Raw genomic sequence first — 10,174 nt, forward strand, 5'->3', positions numbered from 1 at the left:
CCATATATTCCCCTGAAGATTCTCCTTGTCTCTTTTTATATTTTTGAATGACCGCAGAATAAGGTCTTTAATTTCGTTTGATCTATCGCTTGGCATCATAAACTTTTGTGAAATGAATATTAGTCTACAAGAAAAACACAAGACACTGTGATACATGTGCCAGTGTTAGATGTTTGATAATATGTATGATAATAAATTTCAATCGTTTTACAGAAACTACTTTGAATGCATAACCAATCAAATTTGGTAAAATATTATTCCATTATTAAGATTAAGATTATGAACGGTGAGATGTGTCAATAGAATGCAGGTTTCATGTACTCATTTCCTTCGATTCCACGTTACAATTATGGTGAACGAACAATCATAAGTACAGTTAAAGTGTCAAGTTATCTTATTTTCTTGAATTCTGCTTTCTGCTCGAACGACTCTGCGCTTCACTATTGGCAGGATCATGCTATTCACAGTTCAGCTAGTGCGCTCTCGCCTTCGCCATTTCACGCCCGTCGTCTTCTCATTTTCACGTAAAGAGTTCAATTTCACGGAAATTAGCGTCAATGTAATCTTTGAACCTTCCTCTTTCCATAAATATACAATTTGTGCCACTTTCGGCGTTCTAACATGCTCAAAGATGCGAGTAAACGACGGCCCGACGATCGTTTTCGCCTTCTCTCGCCTTCGCCATTTCACGCTCCGTCGTCTCCTCATTTTCACATAAAGAGTTTATTTTCGTCAAAATTAGCGTCAATGTAATCTTTGAACCTTCCTCTTTCCATAAATATACAATTTGTGCCACTTTCGGCGTTCTAACATGCTCAAAGATGCGAGTAAACGACGGCCCGACGATCGTTTTCGCCTTCTCTCGCCTTCGCCATTTCACGCTCCGTCGTCTCCTCATTTTCACATAAAGAGTTTATTTTCGTCAAAATTAGCGTCAATGTAATCTTTGAACCTTCCTCTTTCCATACAATTTATGCCACTTTCGGCGTTCTAACATGCTCAAAGATGCGAGTAAACGACGGCCCGACGATCGTTTTCGCCTTCTCTCGCCTTCGCCATTTCACGCCCGTCGTCTTCTCATTTTCACATAAAGAGTTTATTTTCGTCAAAATTAGCGTCAATGTAATCTTTGAACTTTCCCCTTTCCATGCATATACATTTTATGCTACTTTCGTGGTTTTAACACGCCTAAAGATCGAAAGTAAACTTGACAACCGGCTGGGTCCCGCCAAGTCCCGGCATCTCCACTGGGCTCTGGGCTGTGGGCTGAATGGAGGGCTTCGCCCAGTTAACGTATAAGATAAAGATAAAGTTTGGCTCAGCCAATAAAAATGGGTTTAGTAGTTAAGGTCTATGTCATCTTTTTAACGAATCTATATGAACAAGACTATTCATTTTAAGTTGTATGGATTGAGAAACGTCCATAGATATTTCTAACACAAACAAAGTTGAGAGATGTTAGCTTCGGTTAGCTTACAGTTGTCGTAAACTCTCAACGACATGTTTTTGCACCCCAAAAGGATTCTACGCAACAGTTATGGTGGCGTCAATTTTTGTCCCGAACTTCCTACTTCTTTCAGGTTTTTCAGTTTCACTAAAGTCCCACTATTTTTACAGTTGGACTCCCTAGGTTCAAAAGATTTGACGATAGTATTTTCACCCACACCTCGCCTCAACACTCGCATTTAAGTTGTTGTAAAGGGAAAAAGCCGTTTTTTTCACAATCTTCTACCCTAGAACTTCGCGAAAGTACTGAAAGACATGCTCCACCAAGAGTACCAAAAAGCACGCTTTATCTTGACACTATCACTTAATTACTCTACAAACTGAAGTGTGTACTCAGTATGCATCTACAGATGCATACCTGCAAGTACACACCTACAGATGCATACTTAGCTAAGTACGCATCTCCAGATGCATTCTCAGCTGAGTACACATCTACAGATGCATACCCACGTGAACTCAGCTGAGTATGCAACTGTAGATGTGTACTCAGCTAAGTATGCATCTGTAGGTGTGTACTTGCAAGTATGCACCTGTAGATGCATACTGAGTTCACACTTTAGTTTGCAGAGTAATGCATGCATGACAAGCAGGCTGTAATGTAGCATTTCAACGAAACGAAACGCTTCTGCTTCATCCCAAGGAGAGCTTTGAGGTTTACTTCCGGGTAAAGCGTGCCATGCTTAAGGTATGTTAATTATGTAACCAATTTGATAGAATTGTAACGAGAACCCTTAACAAAACTTTTGAAAAACCATGGGTTTATGAAACCGCAGACGTCCCGATATGTCCATTGATATAAATATTTACCACGTTTCCGCAGGTATGAAACTTTACAATTTTTTAAATTCTATTGTACAAGACTTTGAGAAATCCTATTAAAAATCTTTTAACTTACCTGGGCTGTGAGCTCGGCCTGTGCCAAGGCCACCTTTTTCCGCTGTATTCGCAGCTCGGTTCGCGCCACTGCGACCTCTTGGTACCGTGCCTCGAGCTCCGCCTTGGCCTCCTTCACGGCTTTGTCCATGGCCAGCCGGCGGTGCCCGTCGTTGCAGCAGTCATCCCCGTCGGCCCAGCAGTCCGCGCACCAGTCCGCCCTGTGCACAGCGCCAGAACCATCGTGAGATGGCAATTCCGTAATTCCGTACCAAGACGGTCATTTTACAAGCCAGGGCAAGGGCAGCCAGGGCATGGCATTCGGAAGTGCAATCAAAACCCATTTCAGATGCACTCCCTCCCCAGATAAAAAATAAAATTAAAATATAAACTAATCAATAAATATGGGAGCGTCTATGAACACTGGACACCATAGTGTATCTACAGGGCATACAGGACATGAGCCCCGTCCCGTTTGAGCCCCGTGGTCTGAACCCCGACCTGAGCCCCAACCTGAGCCCGGGTTGAGCCCCGACTTAAGCCCCGACCCAAGCCCCAATTTCCAGAGCCCGGATTGAGCCCCGACCTGAGCCCCGTTTGAGCCCCACTTGAGCCCCACTGAGCCCCATAGCAATAAATTATGCAAAAATGCGTGATTTCACTGGTCGCGGGGCTCAAATGGGGCTCAAATAGGGCTCAAACGGGGCTCAGGTCGGGGCTCAATCCGGTCTCTGGAAATTGGGGCTTGGGTCGGGGCTCAAGTCGGGGCTCAACCTGGGCTCAGGTTGGGGCTCAGACCATCGGGGCTCAAACGGGACGGGGCTCATGTCCTGTATGCCATCTACAGGTTCCTCCAGGTTCCTTGTAATTAGGGGGAGGTTCTGGTGAAAATGCTATTTTCTCCTAAATAGGTCCCACTGTGAAAACTTGTTGAAAATTTGATGTCTTACCAAGTAATTATTAAAAATTTTCAATGGGGAGGCACATTCTATGCCCTGAACCCAGTCGCAAAGCCTTTTTCTCCTATTTAGGCTATAACTTTAAAAATATTCTTGTGCATTCTATTTTGTCGTAAAAGGTTGGCCTTGACATTTTTCACTTCTTCCATTCATTGTTAAAGATGCCGGCATGCACAACTCAAAATGTAAATAACTTTTTTATTTGCAAGCTTTCTAACCAAGCATTTCACTTTAATTGATCAAAAACGTACAAAATAGGCAAATTTTAGTCACTTTTCAGCTTTAAAAGCTTACAATTAATAATATAATGGAAATTTTGAGCTATGCATGCCGGAATCGTTTGAAAATGAATGGAAGAAGTGAAAAATGTCAAGGTCAACCTTTATCGACAAAATAGTATGCGCAAGAAGATTTTTTAAGACACAGCCAAAATTGGCTCAAAAAGACTCTTCGACTGGGTTCAGAGCTTGGCATGTGCCTTCAAAAGTCAAATTTTAGTCTCCACGAAGAAAGATTTTATATTCCAAACAATTTATGACAGTGGGATCCACTTTGAAAATGGCAAGATTTTCACCATAACATCCCCTTAATAGCAAGCACTATATAACCAGCAGATGCATATGCTTGGCTACTTTCGTTTCTACGTGATGTCAGGGTTATTCTCTCCCAAGTCACCCGAGGTCCTGAAATAAGCTTTTTGGGCCGACCAAAAATGTTGAAATTTTTTTCTGAAGCTCTTTCCTACAGGAAACACCCACAAAGTTTCGTCTGAACCGGAGCGGGACCTCGGGTGACTTAGGAAAGAATTACCCGTTACGCTCCCGGAAGGAAAGCGCAGAATACATGTCATTTTGGCGTGAAGTATGGAAGTTTTAAGTACTTCAAAGTTTGTTCAAGCAGCAAGGCAACAACACAAGTTCACAAAACTGCACTTTCTTCAGCCCACGTTTCTTCCCAAATAGTCTCTTAAGTGGCCGCTTTCCCAGCTTCTGAAGAAGCAGCCAGTTAATTTCCGGTTCAAACAACCAAGCACAATTCAGCCCCTTTTCAGGCGAGGGCCTCAAGTGTTGCACATTGATCAAATGGGGCTGGACATTTAATTTCACGAGCCCAGGTCATTGAAAGTATGCCTTGCAGTTTGGTTTCGTTGTACATTTGATGGTGTGTTCAGAGAAGTTCCATTTGCACAAAAGGGGTTCACTGTAAATGTCTTACGAAGAAATTTCCCATATTACGAAGGAAATGGCGCAAGCATAATACGAAGGTGGTTTTTTCTTCGCATTACGAAGGTTTTTCTTTATATCTTAAAATGAAAAAGCTAAAAAGATTCGTATTACGAAGGAATATTGCTTCGTATTATGCTTGCGCCGAATTCGCTGTATCATACGAATAACGTAGGTCAAATTTCATTGTAAGACATTTAGAGTGTTGAGCCCTTCTACATGGAGCACATTGAAAAAGCAGCACCTACGTTAAAATTTTGGTTGTCACTTGATGACATTGAATGTAAATTTCTTTCAAAACATTAGGTCACAAAGTTGTCACGCCCATGGAAACGAGTTTATGAGCTTCGATAGAAAGCGTCCTTAAGTTTCGTCATTGGCTGAGCGATAGCGAAGCCTGTTACTCCAGTGGGGTTGAAAAGTTTCTCATGTCTGTCTGTCTGTCTGTCTGTCTGTGTGCACTACTCCTCCTGAACGGCTTAGCCGATCTCGGTGAGATTTTGCACACTTCTTGGGTATGTCCTTGGCTCGGCACACGCGAAATTTCACCATCCTAGCTCTACTGGTTCAGTTTTTATAGCCGAAAAACACCTAAAAAACGGCGAAAAATAGAGCTTTCTGCAGAAAGATCACTTCCGGCTTGGAGAAAGGGGGGTCTGGGGGGCGGGGCCCCCCAGCCTCGACAAGTTAAAAAGTGACAAGGGTCAAGATCGTGTTATCTATAGATAAAACAACTCTTTTTAGAATACAGGGGGGTCTGGGGGCGGAGCCCCCCACCATTCAACAAGTTAATAACAGGAAAAGTAGCGATATACATCGGCAACTTTGGCCCGTCCCGTGTTACATTAAGAAACGTACGAATTTTGCCTATGTTTGACCCTTACGGGAATTAAACCTGAGTCTGGGGTTTAAATAAATGTCGTTTTCGTCATCAGCAACCTCAAAAACATCAGAAACAATGCAAAAACTCGAATAAAAAGAATGTTCCAAAAATACCCCGCTGGGATTTGAACCCGGGTCCGAACTTCTCCGATTCGCTCGAAACTGGTACCATTGGTTTTCTCTCGTCGCCCCGATTCCAAAAATACCCCTACATGCCCTCCTAGCTGCATCCGTTGCCGAGATCCTCCTCGACCCCATGTAGACCATGGTGCACCTGCAGCAGCGTCCCCGGGGCTCGGACCGGATTTGCTGCCACCGGGCGGTTCTTAGGGTCACCCAAGGAGGCTGCATACCAAATTTGGTCAAGATCGGACCACGGGAAGTCCTCGGACGGACGGACGGACGGACGGACGGACGGACGAACGAACGGACGCACAGCAAGGATCATACTATATGCCCGTCCCTCCGTCATTTTTTTACAAAAAATAAACGGGACGGGCCAAAAAATAACCGACAATGGACAAGCCATTGCCTGCCGCAGGCAGGCTAGCGCCGCAGGCCAAGGTAGGTACGCCAGGCGTGGATTGGAGGAACAGGCAGCGAGACATCGCGAAGCCTGTTACGACAAGACGCGGTCTGGCGTAAACCTACCTTGTTTAAAAGTGACAATATATCACCCATAATTGTGAAACGCTTGTAATGTTTCGAGGAAAAGCTGTGCAAAGTGGCATGTTCCTATCACGAGATGTTATTTTTTTTTTGGACCAAAGTCACGCGTGCCACACTCGGCGTCGCCCCACTGACTCACGCAGAGTGCCGCCCTCCGCCAGAGCGCGCGCCACTCCCACTTATCTCTGAGGATCGGCGCTTGTCTCCACTGAAAAAATTCATTGTCACTTGATGGCAATATGGATGGCACTTTCCTCAAGACTCAAAAACGATGGACAACGCTATCACGAATAAATAACATTTATATCAACTGTCCTAGGCTCACTGCAGGCTGTCATTCAAACAACAACCACTGTTATTGCAATGTTGGCTTACCTAACAATGCAATGCATATTAAAAATCAAAGCAAAGTTGTGAAACAGAAGTATTACAATTTTGAAGTAACCCCTGCAGAGAAAATGCAATGGAAAATTATTGCCAAAAGTAAGGAGTGGTATGTCGGTCGTGAGCGATTCTCACGTTTCGGGGTAGTTTCGTTTCTTCTGACTACTGTGCCCAAACGAGCGCAGATATAGACATGGGGTTTGTTTCTGATGTTAGGGAGGGCCATTGCCCACTAAACGGACACATTTCGAAAAGTTCACGTTCGTTGGATTGGTCTACGCAGCGTTTGGAATACCCTAAATGTAACTTCCGTGATTGTCCAAAGAGAACATACTCGAACTTTCCGCCCTCAGTGTGGCCGTGTGGTTCGAAAATGCTGCCAACTGTCGATGGGGATTCGAAGCTTGGCATGTCTCGAGCTAATTTCAACCGAAGACCAATACGCCAGACTTCTTTCAAAGGTACTTATGCTGCAACGAAAAATGTCCACCCTATATTCAATTTCACTACACAAATTTCGAAAAGGCAGCTCTGGACTTCTCCCCAAGCCAAACTTTTAACTTTCCATGACACAAGCCATCAAAGTGGAGTCCCTGGGATATAATTGCATGGGTCGCGGAAATCTAAGATGCTGTACACGGTCTCAAAGCGGGCTAGAGCATTATAAAATGGCGTGTATCAACAATTACCTGTAACTTCCGTGGCACCCTTTACCCAATGTTGCAGCAGCACTAAGTGAAAAAATTTTCCACTTAAATGTCAGGCTTAGAGTATCATTTGACCCTGAAACGACTTTTAAGCCACAGCAAGCCCGAGTCAGCCGTTAAAGCCGATTTTCACACTTTGTAACTTCCGTGATAACGTAATTTCCGTGATCAAAACACCCACTTAAACGTATGGGAATACCTTATGGCTCATGTTATTAGGAAGGAAGTACAAGGTCTTTACTATAAATACCATTGCCATAACTCTAGTATCATCCAGGACCCCAATAATCAGAAAAACTTAATTGGATATTCCTCACTTTCGGCAAATCAGAAACGCCAAAACTACCCCGAAACGTGAGAATCGTTCCGCTATCAAAATTAGCGACAAAATATGTCGTACATTTACGACCCAAGTCGTGTATTTACGACTTGAGTCGTAACAAAACATGTCGTTTAAAAACGACATAATTGTTCTTCAAAATGTCGTAAATTTGCGATTGTTTTTAACAGTGTATGAGTTTTCAAATTTTAACATTTTAAAAAAAGGTGATTTTTTTCCCTTCTATTATATCTCTCAATACTTAAGTCTTTGACTTATAATCTTCTGGTAATACTTCTACTATGTAAATCTTGAAGGAAATTCAGAGGGGTGAACGAACAACACCATTGGGCTTCAGGAACCATACTGAACTGACGTTTATTCAAAGTCAACAAAAGACGACACACACAACTGCAAATAATCGACAGGCACTACTTGACAAAAGACGACTACCAGTACCAACTTGAACATACAAATACAAAATACACAATACCCTCCGGGTGCACAACAATAGTTAACAGTACTAGTTCCTAAATTATTTATTTTAACTACTAGGCATTAACATTTTCAATTCTCACAAAATTATTAAAATCCTAGAACTTATCATTTTTAATTTTACACATCACATCACAATCGAGATCAATTAAGAATTACAATGGCACTTCGACTAGTGACAATTAAGTCTTTTAAACCAAAACATCTTCTAACAACAACTTTACTTCAACAAGTCTTTTTCAAACACTACTGATGAAAAATCTTAAGGTTTAGTCTTGGTGCCGGCGTTCCCTTGTTGACGCGGTTTGAACGACGCTCTTCAGGTGGGCGCACTGTCTGAAGTGAAGGACCCTCTTGATTTTGTAGTTGCGTTTCCGTGCTGACAGAGGAACTTGGCGTCTTCTCTGGGACAATCTCGTTGGGATTTGGTACACTTGTTGATAGCTGATTTAAGTGACACAAAGTTGGTGTCCCTTCCAAGTCCACAACATATACAGACACTCCTAGCTGCTTTATGATTCTTCCGATCTTGGCAGTTACATCCTTCGACATTTTGATCTTGACTCTCTCTCCCGGTAAAAATACTTGAGCCGTTGGTCTGTATGCATTGGCTTGGGATCTCGGCGACAACAATGTTAACTTGTGCCGTGGCACAAATGTCAACATTACTTCTGCAGGTGACAACCCCGTAACTGAGGGTGTTGACCTATAATTTATCAACATATTTACCACTTTGGTGGACAAATCTTCACTGGAGTTTGAAATGGCTAACTTCTTCAAAATCTTCTTTGCTATCTTGACAACAATCTCTGCTTGTCCATTTGACTCCGGATGATACGGCGGGGATTTGGACGCAATAGGCCATTCCGCTGGTTGGAAAAGAAGAAGTAAAGAAGCACAAAACCGGATCCGGATACGGTCGGATCTGCTGCTTGGCTTCCGGCGGGTATGAGAAATCGGGGTGCGGGTGTAGCGAGCGGCGTAGTTCTGTGTTATTAGTGTAAACGAAGAGATATTGTGACATATATATATATTTTCTTGAAGAAAAATTTCTACTGATTTCATTGGTAAGGAATTAAGAGATGTTTTCGATTAAAATTTGAAGTGAAACATGTCTGAAATACGCTTGTATGGTCAAATATGGGGACCGGGAGTGACATAACCCCTACAACCCGGTCTCTCTTTTTCTTATTACATTGAACACACGCATTGGCAACTCCTTATATCAATGAATTTAATAAATTAAACCATCCATTTAAGATATTTTGTCGAAAAAAGTCATTGTTTCATTCAGTTTTGAGTCTTAGTGTCATCGTTCCCAACTTGCATCTCGGAACTTTTTTGAACTTATCCTTTTTACTGCTTACTCACTGGTTCTATGCCATGACATGTATGGAGCGTCTCTTAAATACTGTAACTTACATTTTCTCATGCTTGCCCTATTTTTGCTTTTCACACCTGTACTGTTTCAGCTCGGTTGCAAACAGTCAACATGCCGAAACACATTGATGGGGGTCTCACAAATACCAGGAATGCACCTCATGTTCTTGCTGCTGTTCAGGTGAGTTTATGCAAATAAACATGTAGTTCTCTTTCTTATCTATATCAGTGCTGGCATTTTATTAAATGTTCCTCTCTACAGGCACTCCTCCACTGTTCCGCAATGGTTGACTTCATTCTCGACGACCTCGAACATAGAGAATCATGCAAGTCCCTACTGTGCATGTGCTGTGCCCTTTTCAAGCTGTACGATGAAATTGAAAAACGTGGGATAGGAAATCCGACTACATTTGTCCATAAGTGGAATGGTGAGCATATCATAGTTGCTTTCAGTTTCCCATGATGTCAAAATTTTATCCTTCAAATATTTTTAATTACAGATGTATCCAAGATGATGAGTGCTGCAGATAGGTCCAGCCCATTGAAAGTGCTTGAGATTTTCATAGATAAATTACGATTTGAACAGGTTGACAGAAATGATGAGTAAGTCTAGAATTTTGTTATTTAACTATGTGCTTCCAACTTGTTGAAACTTTCACTTTAAAAATTTTTACAGCTTCAAATATTTACATATGTCTCCCATCTCACTAATGTGGAAGTCTGACATCTCATACCGAGGTAACATCATTCCTCTTTAATTAACTTTGTGGTAAAATT

The 10,174-nt window shown here is 42.4% G+C and overlaps 1 protein-coding gene across 1 annotated transcript; it reads left to right on the plus strand.

Annotated features, from left to right (window-relative positions):
• The first annotated feature begins 9,462 nt into the window (after nucleotides 1–9,462).
• On the plus strand, nucleotides 9,463–10,088 carry LOC117642017. The gene is made up of 3 exons (XM_034379782.1): nucleotides 9,463–9,578; nucleotides 9,660–9,825; nucleotides 9,898–10,088. Exons 1-3 carry the CDS (start codon nucleotides 9,510–9,512, stop codon nucleotides 10,002–10,004), a joined length of 342 nt encoding a protein of 113 aa, XP_034235673.1. The 5' UTR covers nucleotides 9,463–9,509; the 3' UTR covers nucleotides 10,005–10,088.
• The last annotated feature ends 86 nt before the right edge of the window (nucleotides 10,089–10,174 follow it).

This window comes from Thrips palmi, unplaced genomic scaffold, assembly GCF_012932325.1.
Source record: "Thrips palmi isolate BJ-2018 unplaced genomic scaffold, TpBJ-2018v1 HiC_scaffold_16, whole genome shotgun sequence".
NCBI classification, from domain to species: domain Eukaryota; kingdom Metazoa; phylum Arthropoda; class Insecta; order Thysanoptera; family Thripidae; genus Thrips; species Thrips palmi.